At 34.5% G+C, this 27,675-nt stretch overlaps 3 protein-coding genes and 1 long non-coding RNA gene across 9 annotated transcripts in view; 3 read left to right on the forward strand and 1 right to left on the reverse strand.

The window, feature by feature from the left end:
* LOC148613344 (1-acyl-sn-glycerol-3-phosphate acyltransferase delta-like) overlaps positions 1–3,294 on the forward strand; it is a 13,883-nt gene extending 10,589 nt beyond the window's left edge. For 2 of the 3 annotated variants that reach the window (XM_088586727.1, XM_088586726.1), the window contains exon 9: positions 373–3,294. In XM_088586727.1, the coding sequence (XP_088442853.1) occupies positions 373–461 (89 nt within the window). In that variant the 3' untranslated portion in view covers positions 462–3,294. The remainder of the gene's footprint in view (positions 1–372) is intronic. The other variant, XM_088586728.1, reaches the window with a different exon arrangement.
* Positions 3,295–6,251: 2,957 nt separating this feature from the next.
* Positions 6,252–15,606, forward strand: LOC148613345 (uncharacterized). 3 transcript variants are annotated; one of them, XM_088586731.1, is made up of 7 exons: positions 6,252–6,569; positions 6,994–7,039; positions 7,334–7,448; positions 13,301–13,369; positions 14,187–14,432; positions 14,721–14,795; positions 15,430–15,606. In XM_088586731.1, exons 1-6 carry the CDS (start codon positions 6,484–6,486, stop codon positions 14,774–14,776), a joined length of 618 nt encoding a protein of 205 aa, XP_088442857.1. In that variant the 5' UTR covers positions 6,252–6,483; the 3' UTR covers positions 14,777–14,795; positions 15,430–15,606. The 3 variants fall into 3 exon arrangements, with proteins under 3 accessions (XP_088442857.1, XP_088442855.1, XP_088442856.1); XM_088586729.1 differs by lacking the exons at positions 13,301–13,369; positions 14,187–14,432; positions 14,721–14,795; positions 15,430–15,606 and adding exons at positions 8,114–8,182; positions 8,683–8,928; positions 9,168–9,242; positions 9,958–10,125; XM_088586730.1 differs by having other exon boundaries at positions 14,721–15,606.
* On the forward strand, positions 10,240–12,799 carry LOC148613346 (uncharacterized). Its single transcript, XR_015923221.1, has 3 exons — positions 10,240–11,991; positions 12,340–12,382; positions 12,650–12,799. It is a non-coding gene; the product is annotated as an uncharacterized LOC148613346 (long non-coding RNA).
* A 1,847-nt stretch (positions 15,607–17,453) lies between the features above and the next one.
* LOC148613347 (uncharacterized) lies at positions 17,454–22,712 on the reverse strand. 2 transcript variants are annotated; one of them, XM_088586758.1, is made up of 5 exons: positions 22,549–22,712; positions 21,727–22,112; positions 19,866–20,098; positions 19,088–19,397; positions 17,454–18,775 (listed from the first exon to the last, which is right to left on the reverse strand). In XM_088586758.1, exons 1-5 carry the CDS (start codon positions 22,587–22,589, stop codon positions 18,525–18,527), a joined length of 1,221 nt encoding a protein of 406 aa, XP_088442884.1. In that variant the 5' UTR covers positions 22,590–22,712; the 3' UTR covers positions 17,454–18,524. The 2 variants fall into 2 exon arrangements, with proteins under 2 accessions (XP_088442884.1, XP_088442883.1); XM_088586757.1 differs by having other exon boundaries at positions 19,854–20,098.
* Between the last annotated feature and the right edge of the window lie 4,963 nt (positions 22,713–27,675).

The raw sequence follows: 27,675 nt of genomic DNA on the forward strand, positions 1-27,675 counted from the left end.
CATAATGAAAGGAAAAATTAAAAATGAAAAAGGTAAGAAAAAATCACTAAAATTTGAATCTGACAATCAGAATTTTTCTGAAAAAGTTCAAAAATTTATGTTTATATGGACAGAGCATCAGCAACGTCCTACATACGTAGAATATAAGAAATAGAACTATGAATGGCTCAAAACTATTTCAAGGGGAGTGACGAAATTTGTTGACATGGAAGTAGATGATTGCGCAAGTACTGATGTGCTTACAACAATGAGCTCTATCTATCATAGGTATACCCTAAAACCATAATAGAAATATGAATTAATGACAATTTTAAAAAAAAACCATAAACAGTTTCAAAATGCTGATTACTAATATGGTGGTCATTTTTTCAGTGTCTTTTGCTGCCAAATGGTTGATAGGATGGACAGAGACTAAGAAAGGATCAGACTATGGAAAAAAGGATGTCAAAAAACAATTGTAACCCAGGGTAAAGACAAAATACAATAAGAATTCCAGGGACGAATTGTGATATTAATAACACTCTTATCAGTATCACTCTTAGATGTGTTTATACCTACTATCCTTTACAATGACTTTAAATCAATTTTATTTACTTATCATGATTCTGATAGGGCAAATTGGGTACATAATTTTTTAATGAAACTGATTTTAAGATTGATTGTCAATTTCTATATATAGATCAAGAATAGCTGTCATTTAAGTTTCCCCATTTTCACCTATGAAAGTGACTAAAGCTTTTCAAAAGCCTAGAGAAAAACCTGCTGTTCCTTTTTAATTCTTTTATTTGTTTTTTTTTTAAATTTTAAAACAAAATCAAGTGGTAGTATTCATGCCACAAACCTCCCATGTTAGAAACCTTTCTATAATATGCGGCAGCTTTTACCCATAGAACAAAACCTAGGGTAACTTATATAAGCAATGGGACTATTAAAATAAAAACAAAAGGTTGACTATTTAAGATGCTTAGAATTGTTTTGAGTTGTTTCTAGTGTGAAACAATTTAAAATCTTGACTCCTACTTGTCTAATCATGTTTAATAAATATTTTCACAAGAAGTCTAGTCATACAAATTCTTACAGATTTATATTCTTTTTGTGTTAATCTTCAGACTCTGAGCAATCTAAATCTTATAGGGTGAAATTTTATATAAATTTTGAACTGGATTACTTATTTTATTTGCATAATGTTATTTTTTGCCTTTTTGGAGGCGAATAATCACTGAGGCGTCTATTTCCAAATTAGACTTCTCGTAAATTTACATGTACTCGGCTTGAAAACTGTCTTATTAACAAATGCTTTATTTTTTTAAGTGGCAAATGTAGCCAAAATTACATAAAAATTTCTTGTTAGCTGTAAATGATAATACAGTGAAACTTGTCTGAACAGAACCCATTTTGGATGGTAGCTTTTGTTTGTTTTAGACAGGTGTTTGGTATAATGGGGCTCAAAATACTTTGAACCTTAGATATAGAGACCCTAAAAGTTTCTGGTTAAGACTGGTTTATTCAGGGGTCGGTTTAAACAAATTGCTGGTTAAGACTAGTTTATTCAAGGGTTGGTTTAAACAAGTTTCTGGTTAAGACTGGGTTATTTAGGGGTCAGTTTAATGGTTAAAACTGGCTTTTGCAGGGATTGGTTTACAAAAGTTTCTGGTTAAGACTTGGTTATTCAGGGGTTAGTTTAAACAAGTTTCTGGTTAAGACTGGGTTATTCAGAATCTGTTTAAACAAGTTTCTGGTTAAGACTGGGATTTGCAGGAGTTGGTTTAAACAAGTTTCTGGTTAAGACTGGGTTATGCAGGAGTTGGTTTGAATAAGTTTCTGGTCAAGACTAGTTTATTCAGGGGTTGGTTTAAACAAGTTTCTGGTTAAGACTGGGTTATTCAGGGGTCAATTTAAACAAGTTTCAATGTATTCATGTATAATATCAATAAAGTCCATGTAACAATTATTTTAATGTGTGATACCGGTATTATACTAGGTTGTATGTTTATTGCTTTTAATTTTGTAAGTTATGTATGAATGAATTCTCATTTTCATAATGTAACAGGAAAGATGACTGATTTTAAACATTTACTTCTTATTAATTGTTAAGGAAATGAAATCATTCATCTCTTTTAGTGCTTTAAACAAGCCAAGGTTGTCACATAGTGCAGCAGTATTAGAAGTCTATGAAATCAAATTCTAATGCAACATTTGTTGTGATGTTGAATTTTGTAAATTTCACTGTATAAATGTCACCATTTACCACTTCAAACTAGTCTTGCATAAACAAACATTATTCAAATCTCTTCAGCTACCTATTTCACAGATAATTTAAATGGAATGGCGATAACTGTCTTGTATTTTAGAAGTTAGTAAACTCAGTTTATCTAAATCCTCAATTAATCCTTTTAATTTTTAAATATATAAATACAGTATGTAAGAAGTAGACCTTCCCATGGAATTTTATTTTCATAGTAACTATTTTTATATGTTTTGTAACATTGGTGCAAGAAGTATGACTGCTATAACTCACATTAATAAGATCATACATAATGAAATTTTAAACTTTAGAATCAGAGAATTTTCTCAAAACAACATCTAAAATTATAGAAATCGCAGTAATGTCTTGACTGCCAGTACATTTTAGGTACCGGAATATTGAATGCAAGGTTGATACATGTATTTATACCTGTGTAAAATGGTTATTTTAAAACTTGTCTGTTTTCCAATGAAAAGTCACAAAGACTATAATTATGATGGCAAAATGAATGGATTGAAGCAAAGTATAAATGTGGCTGTTAGTTTGAATACTGTATGGCAGGTAATTTTCGCTGGGGGCTAATTTTGGCATATTTAAGTGGTCTGTCTAAAAACACAGAAATAAATTCCACAAAATATTTACTCTGGATTTAAGTACTTTGTGCATGCACCACTAAGCATCCGCCAAAATTTTTCGAATACTTATTTGCCTGACAATAGCTTAATTTTACACCTGCTAAAATAATCCGCCATATGGTACATTACTATATGTATATGCAAGAACATTTGACATCAGCTTTTATATAGCAGTATATGTAAGTTGATAACCACAAGACTGTCTGCTTTTTAGATATACTTAATAATATGCCTAATACCTCTGTTTCTTGATATGAAATGTATATGTTTATATATTCCTAATGTTCTTTTTGAAAAGACTTGCTTTAATTGGTTGATGATTTAATTTTAGTGCATGATAAGTTTTTTTTAATGGAAAATTAATTTTACAAAGAGTTTTATGTTGTTGATTTTCGAAATAAATCATTTCATATATGATGTTGTATATTGTAGTATTTGGTAAACTCTGATTTTTTAATGGGTTTCCTCTATACTAATCTATGCTGTAGCACTACCCCATTTGTTAGTTTAGGTTAGTTTTATTTTTAAGTGGAATATTATTTTAGCTGTGGACTGTTGTGTCTTTGAGCTAGCACAATACAAAATCCACCTTAACAGGTAGTTCTTGTACAAAGCAGGGTCTGTTCTCTTGATCAAACACACCTTAGTGGGTAGCACTAGTACAAGACAGGGTCTGCGCTCTCTTGATCAAACACACCTTAGCATGTAGCACTAGTACAAGGCATGGTCTGTTTTCTTGATCAAACACACCTTAGTGGGTAGCACTAGTACAAGACAGGGTCTGCTCTCTTGATCAAACACACCTTAGTGAGTAGCAATAGTACAAGACAGGGTCTGAGCTCTCTTGATCAAACACACCTTAGCATGTAGCACTAGTACAAGGCATGGTCTGTTTTCTTGATCAAACACACCTTAGCATGTAGCACTAGTACAAGACAGGGTCTGCTCTCTTGATCAAACACACCTTAGTGAGTAGCACTAGTACAAGACAGGGTCTGCTCTCTTGATCAAACACACCTTAGCATGTAGCACTAGTACAAGGCATGGTCTGTTTTCTTGATCAAACACTCCTGAAGTGCAGGAAATATGTGCCATGGGAAGTAAACAATCAATCAATTTGATGACCCATGGTAATCCTTTTTTGCAATATTTTTACAAGTACCAAAAATGCATGGTCATATTAATGATAATGTCCATTCACATGGTGATTTACCTTTCCTCTTTTATATCAAGTATTTGTAATATTAACTCCAGGTTCAGGTTGGATTGGTTTTAGAGGCAATCTAATCCTCTTTAAATGGTTCCATTCATTATGAGGTACGATGTCTGATTCCACATCTGCGTAGCTCACATCATACAACAATGCAACAGTCACACTGAATTTAGTAAAAACAAGGAGACAATGATTAGAACAACGAACAGGATATTCTGTGATAAATACTAGATCGTGAAAACGGACGAAATACCACAAAAATATAAATTATCTAAAAGAAAAAACACAGAAATTAAAGAATAAATAAGTAACCCATGCAGAGTCTACTAAAATGGGAGAATGAAATATTTAGTTGCAGCAGGGTGAGCAGCCTCTGTTGTTGTAGAGACGACCATGTCTAAAACCTTCAGTGTATAGGCCAAAAACGATCATTTAAATCAATTTGGATAAAAAAATGAAAGTTGCCAAGCGATATCAGCATTACGTATACAAAGACTAATTATAAGAGATTTAAATCGTTTCTCAACATTTGTTGGGTTCTCTCTCTTGTATATTTTTTCATTTATCAGCTGAAATGACATGCGCAACAGAGGGGGTCCATATAAAAGCAGAAAATGCTTTAGTACACTTCCCATCTACTTCAAGGTAGATAATACCTATTACAAAGAGCATCTTGTATTTTTTTTTTCTTTGTTAAATTATATTTTAAATGAGCAAATAGTTTTTGATAAGAAGTAAAACTAAATCTTAAAGAAATTCCAAAATATTATTCTTTAAATTAAACGCTAAATGGAAAAAATAACATTTTTTCTCTAAGAACTCTGTAAAGCTGAGATAATTAACGGGAAATGTTCTACAGAAATATAAATGGAATTTAGCTAAATATCTGAAAAAAAAACATTACATTTGTATTTTTCAGAAAAAAATGTCATGCAAGTTCAAAGCAATTTAAAATCAAATTCTATAGACCGGTATTTTATTCATTGGAAAAATATGGAAAAATTTTCTGTATAATACTTAATTTATTTATTTGCAAAATATATCATATCTTAAAATATTGCCACTCCCGCCCCGTGTCCTATGTTTTTGAAATTGGTATTCTAAAGTATCTAAAGTATATTAACTCAACATTTTTCTGAGAAAAAATGGGTATATTCTATGTTTAAGTGGAAGACCGTTTGCTTTACAGTGTTTCGGGGTTTTGTTAAGTTCCCAGTTGGTATTGTTCACTTATTACTGAGATATTCATTCTCACTAGATATGAAAACGGACAACAAAGAACATGAAATAACAAAAATAACACACACACAGAAACAAAGGTAAATAAACAATCCGGACTGTCAACTAAAAACTGGGAGCATGGATCAGGTGAAATGTCCTCTGCATTTTCTGGAATCACTCCACGAGTTGCTATGAAATGCCATGTCCGCGGTGAACGAAACAGGAATGAAAACAAAACTATGATACGGTGCGTAAATCAGTTCCCATGGTTCAAATGTATATACACCATGACGATCCACGCGTTCATGATGACGACCTAAAAGTTAGTGATGACTTTAATCTATTCGAGAAGCCTGTTAGGCCTAGAAGTAGTCTAGTACGGTTCAAAAAGTCGTATAGTTTCGACAAGCTCTGGCATAACGTATGCTTGAGTTCCCTTCGCAAGTGATGAAAGAATGTTGCCACAGATGAAAAGAAAGTTGACGATACGGAATGAGAAGTCATCGCGTTTGTCATATAGTTTTGTCAATAGTTTCCCTTTCCAACGATCCCTAATAGTATGTCAAGATATGAGGCGGACTTCATAGTGTCTGTAGTGTCATTAATCTCAAGTTCTTTTGGGACCTGAATCAAGAATTGTTTGAAGACAAGAAGTCATCTTTTTAGCGGAAATGAGATCAAATGTTCTGGTTTAACAATGTTGAGATATAAAGTCGGTCTCATTTGGGGGGGGGGAATAGGCGAGTAGCGGAGCACAATTTGTTTCCATTGGAATGACGACCGTAAAACTCGTCAACTGGACAAATATGTTGTCGATATTTTTGCATTTTCTTAGGTATATTTAGAAAACGTTTGAAATCCTCTGGTGGATGTACGAGTATCGTATTCAGGTTAATAAAGTAAGTCCTTTTCATCTCATAGAATTTCATAAAACAAACCTCATCCGTTAATATTTCAATTCACAATTTCACAGAAGATGTGGTTTACTTTGAAAAGTGCTTTTATTACTCCTTTGTCATACATCATGTTCGGCGGAAGTCCATGCAAGGGCAGTCTGAGACTTTATGACGTTACGCCAACCTCCCTAACGACAGATCAGAACAGCGCGCCACCATGTCTCTTGCTGGTCGTTCTCTTCTGTGTTGCTGATTTTAGAATATTAGTAAGATATGAAGATGGCTTTTACACGGTTAGCGAGCCTCGTCAGTGACTTTATCACCCAACCATGGATTGACAACTTACCTGGACGTTTTCTGTAAGTAACACCTATTTAATCCATCAAGTTTACAGTGAGTAATAGAGTTGACAGGGAAGTAGAGTTGGTCATCCCTAGACAATGGACAAAAAAATTTAAATTTTCCATTATATCTGAAACGATAGAAAGTTTAAATCTCCTTGATAATAGCCAAGTCTCCTTACTTTATTCCATGTAGATAATTATATTACTGCTGTAAAATTTTGTTTAGTATTTCTCTGGTTATGATAGCTGTATGAAACATGTAAAACTGTTTAGCTGTACTATTTGCTAAATTGGTTTTACTTGACAGAAACCGCAACTTTAATATTAATTATATTTGTTTTCTACCTTGCACAGACTGGATTGATATAGTTTATTGTATTTCTGCTAACAAGGAAAGTATTGTCTTTGAAATTTGATATTTGTAATTATCATTTTTCAGGTTTGCGTCCGATCCGGCAGCTGATTTGAAATTTCTTGATTACGAGGTGAGTATATACAGAGTACTCAGTGATACAGTGATAATGTTCAGCTAACGACATGTATATGTGACTGTTCTTTCGACAATTGCAATCTTTAACCGGTTATTTGAATTTGATCAAGATTGAGTTGGCATGTTTTATATTGCAGTTTTTGATTATGTTTGCTGAGCCTGTATGAGAGAGAATGTCCCGGCTTCAAATTCTATCACAAAAAAGAGCCAAGATGCATACAAAAAATATTTTTAAGAGGAAAAGTAGAATTGAAGAATCTTTCCATTTAACTCATTTCTTTTATTCCAGAGAGAACTATTAACAAATTTGGTACATGTAAAAGATACAATAATGTTTTTCCTACTGGTTGTTTTGGCTTATGGGTTGTTTGTTTCCTGGAAATCGTTGCAGGAAGAACAAGAGGGTAAGTAATACCTATTATTGTTCTAGATGTCTTGTTTCGAAATAACTAACAACGATGTATTTGCAAGATTCTTTATTTATTTTTTTAAACACAAAAAACTTAAATAAGATGATCTTGCATATCATTTGCAAATGGGGAGGGGGGCGGTTACGCACACTGACCATCTTTTCGTTTGAAAAGTTCATACAGCTATGACAAAAAAAAGCAAATGATGGCTTGGACCCCCATATTTGATACCCCTGCTTGTAGAGTGGGGATATATAGTGATAGGGATATCCATTCTTTCTTCCGTTAGACAATTTATATGTACATTTATGGATTGAACCTCCTTTTTGTAAGTTTCTGGGTCCGCCTCTATATATTTGCATATGACAAAATGGTAAACACTACTCGCAGTTGACCAGTATAACGAGTTTCACATTTAACTGACGCATATGTTTTTTTTTTCAAATCATTTACATTTTGAGGCTAAATTTGACAGTGTCTACTCTCTGTAGAAATTAAGGTCTTTTTCTGGTACTAGAATTCTATAATGATCTGCAACCTGAACAATCTCTAGATTCAATATCTTTGATGATCGATGCACCGACGCTTGTCTTTCATACGAACTTCTGAAAACCCAAAATTTCATTGTAAATACATGTGTCTGTATTTATATATTCCAGAACTTGAACAACTCTACAAAAAATGTTGTGCAGGAGGTATCTACACCACAGTCTCTGAATTCTCATCAGGTATTTCTAATACTTTTGAGAAGTACAGTTATGTTTTAAAGGCGCAAGCTACTAAACAGTGAAGGCACTTTAGAATGATCTGGAAAATTTTTAGCATCCGTTTATCTCAGTTATAATAGTAAAGTGCAATGCAACAAAAATACAAGCTTACTTGTATTTGAAGGATTATTGTTACTGTAATTCACTCAAAATAAAAGTGCCGGAGCTGCAGACAATCCTGTTGTTGTTGTTGCTGTTGTTGTTTTTTGTTTTGTATTTGTATTTGTATTTGTTTTTGTATTTGTTTTTGTTTTTGTTTGTTTTTTTTTTGTGTTCTGGCCTGATCTACCAAGGTTCATGTACGTCATACTATAATTGGTCTGGTAATTATGAAACAAGTCAAATCTTACATTTTCTTGATTGTTTGATGATAAATATTGTTTGGTTTGTTTTTGATTGTTTCATTATTTATGACAAATGATAACATTTTGACAGTCTGTATGATTTCTTTCTTTTGACAGGTACTGAAACTTTCTTTAAGAATATTAAGAGTAAACAAAAAGCTATACAGAACAGATTCACAAGAGCGAAATCAATGATGGAAACGGACACATTCTGTCAAGATTTCAGATTCGATCTGGATGAAACCAGAGGCTGTTGGGCTTCTAATATTTCATCTTTTGCGCTTATTGACTTAAAATCGGATACCGAAACTGATGGCGAATGGGCAAAAAGGATGGAATTATATGATATGGAACAGGAATTTGGTAAGAAAATAGACTTGTATTATTATTTTTATTATCCCCTGTAAGAATTTAAGTATTTTTGTTTTGTTAAATATGATTCAAACTCATGTTTCAGACATTAATCATTGGCAGAATATGCATGTACAACAATCACCCACCCACAAAAACAACTGAATATTATATTTTATAAACTTAAAGTATGAAGAATTTTAAAGTACCAATGCACATATGAGTTTTGTCTTCTTTTTTTTACCTTCCAGATGCTGCCATCACTGAAATAAATGGCGCTGTGGAGGGGATGTTACCAGGGAAAGGAGATTAAAGATAAGATAAAGGTACAAATAAACCCAATCAGACTTTTCTTGTTACCTTTGGGATAGTCGATGTGCATGCGTGGGGCATGCTCAATATGGGATAGTCGATGAGCATGCGTGGGGCATGCTCAATATACACTTCCGCTAGGAAAACTCCTTACCCCGACATTGCGGAAGTACTTACCGACCTTTATAACATTAAGCTTGTCATTCTTATTATTCCATCATGTTATTTATACAATTCTGAGCTGCTTGTATAGAGGGCATTATCATGATAATTTGACTGACTAAGCGACAGTGATATTGCGTGAAACACTAATACTTATTAATGCCTTGAGCCTAGGGGGAGGGTATTATTATTGTTGAACGCAATATTGTTGATCTATTCTTCTCTAATATGGAAGAAATATATTTATTTTTTTACAAGATCCTTAAAATGAGCTAATCCAAATTTCCTCTGACCCTGCAAGCCTCCTCCTTTTATTTGGGTATTGATTTGTCGGCCTCAACCTAACCTGTAATATCAATATCAAAATAAACAGGGGGAAGATTTGGCCAGTACTAAGCATGTTGGAAAATGTCTAGTTCAGTCCTATTTAGTTATGTCCTAAGTTGTTTCTACTTGATTATGACGGTTTTACTTTAGGCTAGATGCTGGTGCTTATCATTCAGACTTTATATTCAAGCCGCTCTTTAAAATTTCATTTAAAAATTAAATATTTTGTTTATTTTATAGGCAGAAGAAATTTGGACATATCAGGTCACCTGGAATGCAAACTCGAAAATGGAGCTGGATGGAAAATTACTTTTACCGTACTTGTGTTATTTTCCTTCTCTCAGATTTGTTTTCTTTGTTTTAATCGTTTGTTATATATATTAAGAAAATAATATATTTTGGATCATAGTTTTGTACTTATGTCTTTACAAAAGAGAGCACTCTTGTGGGTGACCCGATTTGTCAGATATTTTCAACCAATGCAAGTCCACAGTTAATCAAGATAAGACTTGTATCTTTGGACATTTGAAAACATTGATTAATTGGTTGGTCATGGTTTACCGTCCTATTACTGGTATATCATATATTTTATGATAAGAACGATTGACTAGTAGAACAGACATAAATATGTGGTATGATTGCCAATGAGACAGACATCCATCAAAAGCCAAGCAACAAACAATTAATTTTATACACGTCACCACACGGTCTTCAATGATGGGCAAAACCCATACCATAAGGCAATCTTTAAAAGCCCTCAAAATAGATGAAGTGTAACTATTCATTAAAATCTATAAAAAAAAAAATAAAATGAATAGCAATGAATTGAGAGAAAAAACACTGGGCTACGGATTCCTGGCTTAAGACAGGCACATAGAGTATGTAGCGGGATTAAACATGTTTGTGGGCGCTCAAACCTTCATCAGACTCTGCTTTGAACCAGTCTGAAACGCTGAACCGGGTCGTTAGTAAGCTAGCTCGCAAAAGCTATACAGCCCGCAGGTAGGCATGCCAACTCACTTGAACACATTTATATTCTTACTCCGATCCAACCTGTTGCCACTCTACATCTTACAAACCGTAAAGCAGTGACTACAATGCAATTCTAAAGTTTCTTTTTGTGTGTGTGTGTATGTGACTCGGCCGATGATTGGACCCACCACCCCGAGCACGCTACCCTGAGACCACTGAAGCCGTCATACATTTTAAAATAAGAGACTGAGTACTAACGAGAAAACCAAATATTAAGTGATTCTGCAAAAAAAAAAAAATTCACCTGAACAACTTTTTTCCAGCTTATACGAGTAACTTCAGTATATTGTGATGTATTATAAAACCGCCCTTTTCGATCGCCTATCATACACACTTGTCATCGACCCACACACTTTTGACAAAGATGAGCATTAAAAAATGAGGGAAAAAATAGTTCAGCGAAAAGGTAGAAATCATTTACGATTAGCAGTTAATGAGTTTTACAATGATACATAGATACCCACCCCTGATATAAACCCCAAAATACGAAAAAGAGCCTTTAACTAGGCGTGATGGTGCTGTTGAATCGGATAAACAACTTGACATTGGTGCAGTTGAGATGAACGGTAGTTTACTGTTGCTTACTTAGGGAGCAGTTGAAACGTGTTTATTGCTACCATTGGTACATTAGAATACGTAATTAATGTCTATTTTACTCATTATTAATTCAGTTCATCAAGCATCGTTTCTAAGAATTTTCAGGAAATTCCATAGAGCTGGATGAGATCCAGAGTTATAGTTAGTGGGCATCTTAGAGTGCAAATAAGTCCCTGCACTAAACGAGAATTTTGTTAAGGAAATGAATTTCATTTTTAATTGATTTCTTAGTTATAGAGTACATAGATATAAAAAATATAATTTTGTCTTTTCAGTTACTTATTTCATTTTCCAAAAGTATTTTTGTAGAAGAAAACAAATCTTCATGAAGTTTTCACTGGAAATAGTTTACAATTTAACAAACGATATGGTTTGTTTTATCTGGTGCAAGGGTTGCGCTTTGGCCATACATCATGCTCGGCGGAAGTCCTATTCACAATGCAAGGTCAGACTTTATGACGTTACGCCAACTTCCCTAACGACAGAGCAGAACAGCGCGCCATCATATCGCTTGTTGGTCGTTCTCTTCCCTTTTGCCGAATTAGAATACTAGTAGGATCGAAAGATGGCTTTTACACGGATAGCGAGCCTCGTCAGTGACTTTATCATTCAACCATGGATTAACAACTTACCTGGTCGTTTATGGTAAGTAACACTTAATGAAGCGAGTAAAAATCTAGTTAGCTCTTACAAGTACAACACCCATGGGCGACTTTGCAAGATTTTGCTATTTTGGCTTCCTCAAGCTAGTTTAAAGTCTCCCGTGATGTCAGGTGTAATATTCGTTTGAATACCCTTTGCTGCTTCTACTATATATAATTTGGTTACAATATTATTCTTGGGTACCAGTTTTCGTGTTTACCATATTTGCATGGATAGGATTGAATCTCTTGGTGATATGGACTAATTCTACTAAGTAGTAGTAATTCATAACAATACAATATATACGGGAAAAATCTCTGAAATTTGATTTATATATCATTCATTTTTCAGGTTTGCTCCCGATTCAGCTGAATTGAAATTTCTTGATTATGAGGTATGTGTACCCACCGATTGCTACCTATTCAGCTTTTGACGTGTAAATATAGTACTTCTTTAAAACCAGTGTAAGACACTTCCTTTGAAAGTTGCATTTTTCATTCAAACATAGTTGGTGATGTTTGCTTTGTCTATGTAAGACTCCGATGTAATGTCCTATTTTGAAGAGAGAGATAGTGAGAAGCACTTGCAAACAAAAAACATTATATGAGAAAAAGAAGAAATATTTCCTCGATTATTCTTTAACCCTTTGTTTTCATTTCAGAGAGAACCATTAACAAGTTTGGTCCCTTTAAAACATACGATAATGTTTCTCCTACTGGTTGTTTTAGCTTATGGCTTGTTTGTTTCATGGAATTCATTACAGGAAGAACAAGATGCTTATTTTTGTTCAAGTTGTTGTGTATCGAAATGATCTACCTAACCATTGTGTATTTCAAGATTAAACCTATGTGCATGGTAACATGATGCTCAGTGAGAAGGATTTTTGTTTTTTTTAATCTTTCCTTATCTTGGGAAATTTTGCTAAATTTGTGTAAAATGTCGACAAAATAAACAAAAGATAACCTGGAACCCACTTTTTATATGAATTTTATAAGATACCGGTTTGAAACAGCACAACCTTGGATCCGACCACCTTTTAGATATTTGGGTGACGGTCCGCTATTGCAGACTTACATACACATTGACCTCGACAATATTGCAAGAAATTTAACACTACATTGTAGTAAACCGGGAGGACAAATTTCGCAATGGAAACCTCTGCTAAACTGACATACATTTGTATTTTTTCAAATCATGGACATGTATAAATTGAAATACTATAGTAGTAATAAACTAAATTTTTAAGTGTTTGCGTATTGTAGAAAATGAGGCTTGAGATGTCTTGGCTATTATATGTAGCTTTATATTTCAGAACTTGGACAGCTCTACAAAAACTGTTGTACTGCAGGTATCTACACCAAAGTCACTGAATTCTCAACAGGTATTCTTTATAAAGTATAATCAGTGACGGATCCAGGGAGTTCCGTCGTAGAAACCTTCTCGAATCTTTTGATGGATTTTTATTTTAATTTCGTGCACAACTTGGGCAAAAAATGAGCAAATAATGATCCGGAACTCTCCTTTTTCCGGTATACCTTAGGGTCGCCCATTTGCTCTATCTCTGGTCTCTAGATCTGCCAAAGTTTGTAAAAAATTGTAGGTACTTCATTAGAAAGATCTACAAGTATTTTGTAACTGACCACTGGGGCTTTCTCCCACTATCAAATACTCAGTCCAACTACAATCTATACTAGTCTGGCTGCACATTTGATAGTAAATTGTAAATGTAAACTGACTGGTAAGGTTGTTTTTTAGTGCCCGTTTAACGGTTGAAGTAAAATGCGATGTAGAAAACAACATTGTAAAAGTTAATCTGAGAGAAACTTGTGGAACGAAAATATTACCCGGGCTTCCAGGTTATGTGAAAGCTTACTAGTATATGACGTGTAATTTTTACTTGCCATTCATTTGAAGTTCCTGTGCTGCGAGTTATTCTGTTCTTGGCTTGTTCTACCAAGGTTCCTTTAGGTCATGCTGTAATTGGTCTGGTCGCGATACTGGTAATTATGAAAGTTTGTCAAATCTTAGATGTTCGTGTGTGTTTTGTGTTAAATATTGTCTGCTTGGTTTGTTTGATGGTTTTTTATAGATATTTTCCTTTTCTAAGTACCGACAAACCCATGTCACATTTGATATTTCATATGTTAGTCTCTCCAGGAAATGATAGTATTCTGACATTACACATCTTCTTTTGATAGGTACCGAAACTTGCTTTAACAATATTGAAAGGAAACTAAAAGCACTACAGAACAGGTTCACAAGAGCCAAAACAGTAATTGAAAAGGACACATTCTGTGAAAACTTTAAACTTGATTTGGATGAAACCAGAGGCTGTTGGTCATCTAATATTTCATCTTTTATGCTCATTGACTTAAAATCAGATGCCGAAACTGATGGCGAATGGGCACAAAGGATGGAATTTTATGATATGGAACAGGAATTTGGTAAGAAATTAACACTTGCATTTTTGAAAGTTTTAGTTATTTGCCCCTAAAAACCAAAGAGAAAAAGAAGTTTTTGTGAAAGGTAGTTAAAATTTAGTATTGCATTATAATTTTTATTAGCTAAGTATGCTTACACAACAACTCCATCCCAATCAAAAACAATTATAGATATATTTGAGTTCCTTGACCTCAGCTGTAAGAAAGTTCAACGATTTTATGTTTAATTGAATAAGTGTTTTTTTTTTATACCGATGCATATCTGAGTTTTGTTTTAATTTTACTTTCCAGATGCCGCCATTGCTGATATAGAGGGCGTTGTAGACGGAATGTATTCATTCATATAAAAATTAAGGATTTGATAAGGTACAAACAACCCCGAATTGTAATGTGAAGTCATTCTTATATATTTAATTCTGTTATTAATTTATTTCTTATTCAGAATCTCCCAGATAAATTTAGCATGTAGTTTTTTTTTTGTGGAAAACTGTTCAGTTCAGTTTTAACTTAAAATTTCGTCTGGTTATTAACGTTTTTTTTTTCGTACGCCTAATATTGACATATGTGGTGCTATGCAATTACCCTATTAAGCGTAAGTTTTTGTAAGAATCAGGCAAAATGGGAAAAATCAGAAACATGCATGTCAAAACTTCACCGATCTGATAATACAACCTATCTCTATTTGAAAAGACCACAATTTGACCTCTACATCACTGGATTTGCTCAAAATTTGTTCGATAGAATGTTAGAAAAATGACGTTTTCGACAGAGTTATTTAGCCACGAAATGTTCATTTTGAATGCATTTTAATTGAATTATAAATCAATTTACCAAATGATATAGAATATTTTATCTTTTTTCCTTACTTCTGACGGTGCAAATAGTCAAATTAAACTTTCATATGGTGTTTTTTTTTCATACCATGTTTCACTCACAGTACTGCCAGATTCTTACAGAGACGGACACTTTTTATTCGTTTAACATTTTGTTTATTTTACAGGCGGAGGAAAATCGGACATGCCCGAAATGGTTAGTTCAAACTGGAACTGGATGGAAATTTACTTTTTTACTGTTATTTTATTGCGCCTGCATCTGTTTGAGTTTGATTTTTTCACAAATTGGTTTTTTGTGGGTTTGTTATTTAAAAAATCATAATATCATGTTCTATACCATTGAAATAAATACATTTTGAAATATAGTTTTGTGCTTATGTCTTGACAAAGGAGAACATTCGAAGTTATATGTGACCCAGTTTATCAGGTCGACTGTTCGATCTCTCAAACTTGTTAGTCAAAATACAAAAAATAGTGTAAATTTTGATATGCTGACACGTGTTTCAAAGAGTAATCTCGCAACAATCAAAATCATTAGAGCCAAATACTTAGGAATTTCAATATCCAAAAACGAATTACTCAAACCAAAAACACCGATATTGGAAAACAAATACAGTACAGAGAAGATCTACCATATGTAATACAAGAGATGAAATCTCAGTGTTAAAAATAGCCCTCGCTTTTGAACCTTATAAACTGCAAATTTCTGTAAAAATCATCAAACAAATTTTCTTTGTCGCATAATATCAATGATTCCAAACATGAAAAGTCGAATTTATGCTACTTGTTATGGAATGCTCGAAAATCGTGTATCTCATTCCACGTACTATTTTGAGGGGGTGTTTGACAGTCTTAGGTGCATCCAAGTTATATTTATAAGATATGTACATGTATACTCATGATAAAATCAAATCTGTGATACGGTTTGCTGTACCTGTAAAAAGGTGATACGATTTGTTGTATCAGTAGTTTCAAATACCATAATGGGTACTACGCTAGTGCAATAAACAAGCTATGCAAGTATAGATAAAGTGCAAACATATATGTGTATTTCACATACCCCAAAGCTGATTAGGAAGCTATTTTCGAATTGTAATGTTAAAACTGTTAAGTCTTTGTCACTCTGCTTCTTTCAGCAGTGAAGCGAAGTTTACGTTCTAAAAAAAAACCAAAAAAAAACAAAAACAAAAAACAGGTATAGCCAAGGTATGTCATGTATCAAAAGACCCGATTCAAAATCATTTCAAAATTCGTTTGCAAAATTCAGAAGCTGATAATGTGTGACATCATATTTTTGTTTCACACACAATTTGTTATTGCATAAACAAGATAACATATAGGCTAATGACAAAACGAGAATAATTTCATTCAGCGTGTTTGCCCAATGTTGGGTTGCTGAAACTCTTCGAATAAATATAGACAAATTTTATTTGGTTTTACGCCACGACGTTCCTACTCAACTCCCGTACTTCTGTAGAAATAGTGACGTTGTCTTGAACGTTGATCACGTTTTAGAGTTTGGAATCGACGCTCGGAAAGCCGTATGTTTTTACTGTTACTATCTTTGTTTGTTCATGCATGCACATTGTTCATAATTCCAGATTACTGCTATGTCCGACAAAACAGATAAAAACGCTGCCTATCCCTATTTCCACACTTTGTTCGATAACTCGAGAAGTACTAGATGATTTTATTCTAACTCTGGTTCAAAGTTTGTTATCATAGACGTGTTTCTTTTTGATTTTCATTGTGTACCAATGTATCGAGCCAAACATGCAATGAAAAGGGCGGGCGTGTCAAGTGCTTTGGCTAATTTGTTAGAATCTGGATTTATTTTTTAGTTTATAGTACTCAGGGCTCTCATCTACATGATTTATTCTGTATCTTATACTTTTCTTGGCGGAAATATGTTTTTATATAAATTTCTGTATCACACCGCCTCCTTTCGTTTAAATTTCCCGATCCGCCCTGCTTCTACGAATCTCGACCCATTTACTCTGCTATGAATCATGTACGAGTTTTTAATTGTAGCATGGTTATCTTCAGTACAACTTTCTTATGTTTGCCTTTTAGTACTTTTTTAATTGACGTTGATTTGTGCAGCATATGAACAATTTTAATATCCAAGTAGCCCCGAATAGCAATATGGGGACAGACTTTCAATAGAAACGCTTCATAGATAAGTACGACATTGGTATAAAAATATTTTATTTGGCATGGATAAATTTATAAACATCTCATATATCAACATTATATGCATACATTCTAAATTAAGCTGATAATTCATGCAACTTTCATTCAACATTAATAACAAACAAAAACAAAATCAACAGAATTAATAACGAATACAAATTCTATAACCCGGAAATTCGTTTTAGCCAGAAAATAAGATCCTCTTACAAATAATTTCATAATAATTTAAAATCACTTTATGCCATGTAAGACGACCTTTTTTAATTAAAGGATTTTTTTTTCTTTCCTTCAAATGCCAAACTCGGAAAATTATTTTCCGGTACCAGATAGCACAGTGCATCAAACAAACATCCAATCTTTCGATTTTACAATATTGTGCTGTATAGGAAAAGAAACGTATCATAATACAAGTATTTAATTAAACTATCACAGAAAAAAAAATTACAGTTTTCTTTCATACCATTTCGTTCATGCAATATATGTAAAAGCACCCCGGAACATAATGCATTATGAACAAAGCAAAAGACAGTTGTAATAATGCTATAAAATTTGATGGTACATGAAGTCGGGATATATTATACTATTTAAATTTGCAAAGCAAACTAACAACATATCAATTAAAAATACATAACGATAAATAAACAAATCAAAAGAAAACACTCAATAATTACAATAAATAATTTCGAAAGTAAATTATTAAATCCATTTTCACGCATATGTAAGAACTTTTTTTTGCCCCGACTTCCAAACTAGTCTGATTATCTTGCGCAAGTCTCGTAAATAAAAACTGAACTTTACTGGTACGAAAATAATTTAAGAGAAATTCTGAGCTGTCAGGTACTAGCCTGGGGCCCTGTCTCGTTGACTTTTGAGATGACGAGATAAGCCGAAGTGGCAGGTACCCAGTCTAGACTTGAACTGAAACAGCTGCTTCGAAAAGGACTTGTTTGGATTTAGGGAGGACCCGGATCCATGAGCATTGAGTTAATTCTCGCACTGCAAGAACTTTCGACCAAGTCTTGAGCAAGATATACGCATGCGTTCACTCTAAAACCTGTCGTCTGGTGTATCAGTCATTTTTCAACAGGTGGCGGCACTGGGCATTCAGTCTAGCATTAAGAACAGTTTTGATAGTTTTCCGTAAGTGGCTGGCTTGGTGATGTGAAGACATCTCATGCATGACACTAAATACACAATTATTGTAGGCAAGTTCTTGCATAATGTCAATAGAGTTGATAAGATGTAAGTTAGTGTTGTACAAGGTATGAGATGGCAGCTTCACAGACCCCTCGTCATTGCTTATTATTACAACAATAGTTGCTGAAAAGAAACAGGCGGTGAAAATCATTATAGTACAAATGTTAATAGCAATACTAGCACACGATAGTAAAGCAATGCATGGAGGTATGGTTAAAAGAAATGAAATATACATTTTATTAATGCGTCTATACACGGTCTTAAATATTTGAAACTAAAATAAATCAAATTTGTAAAGATATTAGGACTGTCACTTCAAGTCCTAACAATGAACATAAGGGCTAATCGCTTCCTAAAGTTTATTTCAAATATTTTTTCAAGACTCTTAAATGGACTGATCTTCTCAACAAATAAATAACATAAAGATATATATACCACCAAGCCGCTTCATAATCTTTAGAGACACATGCAGAAGGTCACGACCTCCGTTGCTATGGTTACCATGGCTGTTTGCGATAACTATGAAGAGTTTCACGTGAGGAATATTGTTGATGTCCTTCTGTGTCTCGATCATCAAATACGGATGCGAAACTGCCGCCACTTTGACGTCATAAAACTGGTTCAACATGGCCGCCACCACGTTGTTATAAACTGGTATGTTTTCGTACTTAAAAAGTACAATGCAGACTTCGTTTTTAAGATTCCAAAGCTTTGGAATCATCGATACGTTCGGAGAATTCGTCTGCTGCAAACGAAAAAAAAAACCAACTGTTCAGCAAATTTGATCAGAAGAAGATAGAGGCAAATATTTTAATGAAGTATAGGCATTAATTAACGAAAAAAAATGTGGAAATTATATAAATTATTCTACATCTATATTCACTGAATGAATTCTCCACAAAATGAAACGAATTATAATTGATGCTTCTCATTAAGGTCGTATGCACGTATGTACAAGTCTTAATGATCCTTAAACAAAATATAGAGTCCAATATTTTGCTGTTTTAGGGTAAATAGCATAACATTTAGTGCTTCAGGTAAATTAAAAGCAAATAATAATAATAATAATAATAATTCTGTAACAACATACAAATTTAAAGTCTGCAAAAGCAAATAAAAAAGGACAGCTTAACTAAAAAACAAAAAGCAACAAGGTTTGACGAACAGCTGCGTAAAATAATGACAAAAGCAGAACACAAACCTGAAACATCACCTTTTTCTCAACTCGTTTCTCCATGACTTCCGTTTCCTCCTTAGGTCTTTCTACTTCCTTCTCGTCTTCCGATACCGCCATGCCATTAGCTACGACACCATTCATGTGAGATTTTTTTGCCTTTATCGTTGCTATTTTCTTTTTAATTATTTCGATAAGCGGTCCTACATGTGGACGAATTTGTCTGATGAATTCAACAAGTATGATGATAAAGAGGATGAAGCCGATTATTTCTGGAAACAGAAAAAAAAATAAATGGGACTTTCAGTTTTAATTCTTAAGTACGGGCCACAACCCAACGCTGCTTCAACTTTGTTTTGCACCCTTCTATCATAGATATGACCACTCATGGACCAACGAGTTTTGGGAATGTGAAAATGTGAAGATGCGGCAATGTTTCCTTTAACTCAATGCTGTTAATATGTTGACTATAATGACATTTAGGAGAAGGGGCAATTTTCTCTCATTCTCGTTCGTCTTCCTTAATCGTGTCTTCTCCCACATTTCATGAATCTTAAGTTGACATTTGTGTTGCTATCTTGTTCTACATTTACCATAATGTCACAAACACTCAGTATTTTCTTCGGATTCTTATATTTAGAACGTGTCCCAACTAACTTTTCGGACCCCCCCCCCCCAAATTATTACCAAGTAATTTTTGCCTTTGCCTTTATTGTTAAGTCACTCACGATCTTTTTGTCGAAGAAAAGAATGCATTTTAAGACACGCGTATATAAAAAATGCAAATGGAAAAAAAACTGTACACAGCGAATAAGAATAAAAAGATAATTTGAATGTCAATAGATCTTTTTCATAGGTATAAAATCGATTTATGTTTCATAGCTGGCCGACAAGGTGCATTCTTGATGTAAATATTAACAGTGTAACAGGTTGAGGGAACGAGAAGATGACTAATACTGAAAATTTTCCTTCAAGTCTTTATGGTTGATAAAGTTATAAACGCGATATCTAAACTAAAATATTCCTGACCGTCCAGATTGACTAACTCACTAACAATCTTGTCGAAAATGAAATCCCGAACGAACCGGATAACTGTATATAATTTCTGCTGTTAAGCACATTAGCAAAGAACGTTGACTTGTTTCCTTTTACAGAGTAGACATTTTTCAATTTTAAAACCAGTTTTTGATAATAATTTTTTGCTGTCATGATAATATGGAAATCGTTTTAGAAAATATTACATGATATATAAGTTCTTGTATTTGTTTGTGTTTGGTATTCAAGAGTTCTTAAATTCCAATCTTACAGTAAGAATGCTTTATGTGCTATTAAGAGCTCGAAAATGTAATAATCATGCAAAATTGGGAAAAAAATCATCCTCAGAAAAAAACACACGAATTTGATAATGCGGGTACATTCTGTACGGTCTATTGAAAACGAACTGACAGTTCGTATGTCTTAGAAGTGTCAAAGGATGCAAAAGAGCGCGTTCAAAGTTACAGATAAGTGAGTTATCACCCTTTGATGGTGAAATTACAGTTGCATTTCACATAATTTATACCTCGAATTACTGACACTTAACAATGAAATGAATACCATTTCTGCGTGTCAGATAATTATGAATAAGATTTCATTGAAAGACGTGTATGTTTTTCCACTGCGTTTCACCTACTGCCTGATTTTAACAGAGAACAGTGGCAGATCCAGAGGGGGTGCAGGGAGTTGGCACCCCGATTTTTATTGGAAAATTTGTCATTTATTTTCATGGGTAAAATTGACAAAAACTGGCAAATAATGTCCTTGTACCCCCTTATATTCTGAGGAACCTCGGCTGACACACCCTCCCTTTCAAAGTGTCTGTATCCGGTCCTGGAAAATGTCAGTAAAATACGATACTTACCATCGGAGAACAATCTTCTTGATAATGCATTGACTCTTTTGTCCATTTGCTCATAGTTTAAGGTCAAATTTTGGATCTGGGTTATAATATCGGAGAGTCTACCTGTAGCAAACGAGGTCGCACTCGATTGGTTATGTATCGCACTCTCGATATTCTCCCTGGCATTAGCTTGTTCTTTGAACGCCATTTCTAATAATAGCAATTTTTCACTGAGATCAGAAAAGACTAAATTTAAAGGACAGTCTTCGTTTTCAAGGCACTCTTTTGCTGAATCACCAAAGTGGGCAGTGTTGATCAATGATGATGTTTTAAAACCGGAAGCGTTAATGAGTAATGTCACTATCAAATGTACTGTTGAAATCAGCCCTATAGTAGCAAATAAAAATCTGAAAAGAAATACAAATATAAGAAAAAAAAACTTAAAAACAAAAGGTCGGCAAATTTTAGGTCGACTTTATGCCAAATGAGACCAAGGATACACTATAACAGATTTGATTTTTGCCAAACGATGCAATTTCTTGATACTTGTAAACCACATGAAACCGTGATTAAAATGCTCACGCTGTAGAATCGCTTTAAATTTTGGATTTGTAGTTAAGTAACGCAATTAGTCTTTTTATTTGTCACGATTAATACTGGTAGATGAAAACAAAATTCAGGCTTGTCCGGTGACTGCAGTGTCAGGGCTACCATCCTGGCATTGAACAATTTCAAATGCTATATACACGCCCTTGTAAACCCAATCTTCTAATGAACGGAAACAGATAAGACAATTATTTAAAAGTAGCCACAACCAAGGGAAAGAATGTCGGCCAGACTTACCCCACACCTAATCCGACCTTATTTAGAATCGACTTGGACATTCTTCTTGATTAAATTCCGATTTAATCCAGTTTTCGCCGAAATCCACAGCAACATAGCCAATGAGGTCTCCAGCAAATATTTCTCTTGCCAACAAAATTGATCGAAACTGGCAACATGTTGAAGACTTGTGATAGATCGAATAAAAAAGAAATACCCTTCGACAGCTTGGGGCTTAATTTAATGTTTAGCTAGGCTGCATAATCTGAATATTTTATTTTTAAATGCTGTATTTTTCACATGTAGCCATTTCCCTCTAATTTTTTGTTTCATACCATAAAAATGGGGCATACTTAAATGCTAGTGTCAATTATAGGGGCAACCAGATTGGGAAAGTAGACTTGCAGATGTACATAAAAGGGGGGTGCAAGCCGTTCAATAAATTATTCGTACATGCAATAACAACTTGATTAAAATTAAGAAATGGTCGTCTTTAATTGATGGAAGGTGAACAGATGGTGCTGCATACCACAACAGAAGGGGAAATGCATTAAATGCGAGAACTAGAATGTGGAAAACGCATAATAGTGATAATTAACATGCTCAAAAATATAACCTTAAACCTTTGCTTTGGTGCATATGAACTTACAATGGACGTTTATACTGATTAATGTCCTGCTCAAGAATTTCCATGTTTCTGAGCGAGTTAAAAACCTGATGCCACCTTTCCCTGAGTTTTGACAATACACCCGTGCTTCTGTCGACCTCTTGTTGACCCAGATCGTCAGCCTCTTCATTTTGGCGGGATTCGGTCCCCGCCTCGGAAGCCATGATATTCTGTCAATGTTTATGTTTTGAAAACATGGCTGATGGCATAGTCATATTACAAATCATGGCTGAATATTGATTCATGTAACGCAATTACAAGACTAAGCTTACGTCTTCTTTAAGCTTCGGTATTGATTACTCATGATTAATGCTGATCAATACGATCACCGGTAGAGCTGAATAACTTTAAAAAAAAAAATTATTTTAAATCTGCTTTCCGGCCTCTTCATCGAAATTTTGCAAAATGTCATAATTTACAAATAGTATCATGGATTGTTGAAAAGGTTTTAGAATTTCATCTATAGCGCACAAATCGAGCCAACATCTACAGCACAAGAGGCCACACAAAAGCGATGAAAATTGAACCAATAGCCTTGGTGAAGCTATGCTCCATTCACCATATTGTTACAAGGGCTTACTCCTGTTCCTTTTATAGCTGGTCAAAGTAAGTATAGGGGCGAAATTAAAATACTGGAGTACCGGTATTAGTATCATGATTGCATGTTTTCAATCACGCATATACTATGTACTTAGTGACGATTTTTCTCTACGTAATTAAGCGTCTACCGCTGATTTTTAGGAAACTAACTTTTGATTACAAATACTTACATGTTATAGTTCACGGCTTAGCACCAGGAAGCCACTTCTATGAGTTTTATTCGAAATCGCTGTCAAGTTCGCTATCACTGGCATGTTCTGCCAGCTTTTGTCTTTTTACCCAATCGTCCAAAACCTTTTGATCATTCGTTCTTAAGCCAGGAACTGTGAGCTGTGGACGGGAAAATAGTGGGTGGCTCTTTCTTCTATTGGTGAAGTATTCTTCGGAAGGAACTACTTCGCCAGGAAGAAACATATCTCTTTGTTCCCCGCTGGTATCAAGAAAGGTGGCGCTTGTCATAGGAGTTCTGACTCCGAATGCGGCTCTAGGCCTTGAGCCAGAAATAAGATGCTGAACATCTTTGTTCAGTTCTCGTACAAATGCTGGCAGCATTGGGGCAATTGGGCGCTCCCCTGTTGCAGCTGTGGGGCGGATTCTTCTATCTCTGGTATCGAATGTAGGATTAACCTCTTGTTGAGGGTTATCCTCATTCTCAAGGTCAATGAGTTCTAGCTCTTGCTGGTCGTTGTTGAGAGAGCTGCCCATAGATCTAACTTCTGTTACTTCTGTTTGCATTTCATCGGCTTCTTTTGTGCTGGACCCAGATATTGCTGATGATGCTGGGGTTAAGGTTACTGTAGAGCCTGAGTAGCTTGGAGTGTTCAATCCTGGGGCTGGAGAAACTGCGATTGAGTTAATTCTTGATGCTGGGTTGTTCATTAGTGAAGTTGCGCTTGTAGCTGGAGTTGTTGTATCTGATACGGGAGTAAATGGTCTTACTTCAGTTTCTTCATCTGACTGATGGCTGCCGTTGTTAGGCCCTCGTGGCTCGTGTTGGTTCTGTTCCCGCCTACGAATACGAAGTTTTGTCAGCAAATAATCTTTGAAATTTGCGAAGTTTCTTCTACGCGCTGTATCGCGAGGTTTTCGAAATTTGGTACACGAAGTACCCATTATTTCTGTTCTTTGCAGAACGACTCGCTGAATTTCGGTGTATCTATCTAAACGACGATATCCCGAAATGCAACTGATGAAGGGACGTCGTCACGAAGACAACTGTCATTACGTCTTAGTCAACAAAATGCTTCAGAAGTTGTCGATAATGCGCTTACAACTACGTTTGTATCTTGGACGTTACACACCCGCTTGTTGCGTTTCAACAAACCCAAAATATGCATATGAAAATATTAATATGCATGGAAATTTATTATTTTTTTCTTTGGTGCAAGGTGGATCAAACTTAATATTTGTTCCCTATATAAACAGTCATAAAATACCTACGTCACAGATGCTTCAGGATAAAATCTAAATAGATTTTGTTATTTTTTAGATGTATTAAATATATTTGAGGCAAAAAAAAAGAGACCATTTTGTGGATTGTGATGTGCCTCCAATTACCTGATTCTTACACAGAATGGTACTTAAATGTTTGCAACTTTACCAGAATTAGTTTTATTTTACACTTTTAAACTAACTTTAGGAAAAACAATTACGCCGTATAAAACACTGTTTTTTTTTATTACAAATGAACCTCTCTACGTGAATGCACAAGATAATCGAAAAAGATGCTCCGTGTTTACAATCGATATGATCTACCTTTTTTTTCTCTTATTCTGAGAATGTGAAAATTGTTGCTTGCCTCAAGTAGAGTAAAGTGTATGAAGTAGTATTATACAGTTACTTAAGGAGTCTGTAAGCTGTAAGTGTCAGCCATGAAAGAATCAGGCAGTAGGTGAGACATGGTATGAAAAAAACAATCATTTTGATTGTGTAATTTGACTATTTGCACCACCAGAATCAAGGGAAACAGACAAGATTTTCCATATCATGCTGGACCATTGTGTTACAATTTCATTGGAATGCACTGAAAATGAACATTTCAAGGGCAGATAACTCCGTCAAAAACCTCATATTTCTAAGATTCTATTTTGACATTGTTATAGAAATGATTTTACCCATCGCCACTTTGAGGCGTCTGTCCATAGGTGTGTTCAAGTTTTCATCGTCTGACACGTAAGAACCCATCTTCGCTAGCCAAGTGTTCCACTCCTGTCTCTCTCCCTTCAACGGGCCGGTACCCTTGGCTAGCGAAGATGGTGAGAACCAAACGAATTGATGATTTTTCACCAGCTTAACTTGGTAACTCTTTATTTATGAGAATGCTTCGTAATCAATGTTGACCCTGTTAAAGACATTTTATGGATATAGCGATTGGTGGTGTGGGATTTTTAAGTTTGAAATTAGTTGCTACTTCTTTACCTACGAAAGGCGTGGAAAAAAGGTCAATCATATTTTTAGAATTTATATTGCTGGAAGTTTAAGCATCATTAAAAGAACGGACCAAAGTTATTCGACACAACCTCTTGATCTTTCAATTTTTTGAAAAAGTGATCTAAATTTAACCCCACATTTCATGGTTTAAACGCGTGTGTAGTTGATTAAATGTGGACAGGAAAATTGTGTATTTCATCACAAGCCCTTATGACCAAGATTTTATTTTAATCACAAAAAATATCAAATTATTTTGTTTCCATATTTGAGTTATTATGTGTGTTCTCAGATATGTCCACTTGCTATTTATTGTTGTTTATACTATGCTCAGTACTCCTCTAAAAGTAGAGAAAACAGACAAACGCAACAAAGAACATAAAGTAACTAAAATAATACATACAAAGTAACAAAAGTAAATGAGCAACTCGGACTCCACTAAAGACTGGGAGCATGGACCAGGTGCAGCGGTATGGTAAACGTCCTCTGCTTTTCTAGAAACACCTGCCGAGTTGCTTATAAAAAGTCAAGTCCGGGGTAGACGAAAGAAGAAGGGGAAACTATGACACATTGAACAAATCAGTGTTTATGGTGCAGATGGATACACCGTAACGATCGACGAGTTCATGATAACGATCATAAAAGTTCTGTAGTGATGACTTAAATCTTGTAGCAACATAACCCTGTTTCAGAAATTGTAAGTAGTCTAACGCAATATAAAAAGTATGCGTAATTACGGCAAGCTCTGGCATAACGTGTGAGTTGTGAAAACTCCATACGCATGTCTGAATGGATGTTGTCACAGATGAAAAGTCATTATGTTTGTTGTAACGTTTGGTAATTAGTTTTCCTTTACCAGCGATCTCTAAGTGTAGGTCAAGATATGAGGCCGACTTCACTGTGTCTGTAGTATCCTTTATCTCAAGTTCTTTGGGGTAGAAACGATGTATCAAATCTCCGAAACTAGGATTGTTTAACAATAATATGTCACCTATATAGCGGATACTGAGATTAAAGGATATAGCCAAACGATGTGCTTTCTTTCGGATCAGATCAGCTATAAAGTTAGCCTTATAAGAGTGAATGAATAGGTCAGCAAGTAGAGGAGCACAATTTGTTCCCACCCATTGGAATGCCGACCGTTTGATGAAAAACATGTCCACCACACTGGACAAATATGTTGTCGATAAAAAAATTCCGCATTTTGAAAACATCTTCTGTATATTAGTATTTGGTAGATGATTTGGAATTGTTTACAAAGTATGAGGAATCTCTACCAAGAACTATGTATTTGTATCTAGGTGTACCATCTTTTTTGGAGAAAAAAAACGATGTATAATGTTTTTAAGTCGGAATTTTAACTGAGTTTGGGGAATAGAAGTATAAAGTGTTGAAAAATCATAGGTTTTTATGCTATTATATTCTGACAATAATCTTGAATTGAGGGTCTCCAG

This window comes from Perna viridis, chromosome 6 (genome assembly GCF_037379345.1).
Source record: "Perna viridis isolate PV_CMFRI_1.1 ecotype Kerala chromosome 6, ASM3737934v1, whole genome shotgun sequence".
In the NCBI taxonomy this organism is placed as follows: Eukaryota; Metazoa; Mollusca; class Bivalvia; order Mytilida; family Mytilidae; genus Perna; species Perna viridis.

What these genes read in the sequence shown, in the direction of transcription:
- LOC148613345 (XM_088586729.1), top strand. Translation starts at nt 6,484, where the DNA reads ATGAAGATGGCTTTTACACGGTTAGCGAGCCTCGTCAGTGACTTTATC. An exon ending in AACTTACCTGGACGTTTTCT is followed by an intron (nt 6,570 to 6,993) that starts GTAAGTAACACC and finishes ATCATTTTTCAG; the next exon opens with GTTTGCGTCCGATCCGGCAG. An exon ending in TGAAATTTCTTGATTACGAG is followed by an intron (nt 7,040 to 7,333) that starts GTGAGTATATAC and finishes CTTTTATTCCAG; the next exon opens with AGAGAACTATTAACAAATTT.
- LOC148613347 (XM_088586757.1), bottom strand. Translation starts at nt 22,589, where the DNA reads ATGTCCAAGTCGATTCTAAATAAGGTCGGATTAGGTGTGGG. An exon ending in AAGGTCGGATTAGGTGTGGG is followed by an intron (nt 22,113 to 22,548) that starts GTAAGTCTGGCC and finishes ATTTCTTTTCAG; the next exon opens with ATTTTTATTTGCTACTATAG. An exon ending in AGAAAAAGGTGATGTTTCAG is followed by an intron (nt 19,398 to 19,853) that starts GTTTGTGTTCTG and finishes TTTCGTTTGCAG; the next exon opens with CAGACGAATTCTCCGAACGT.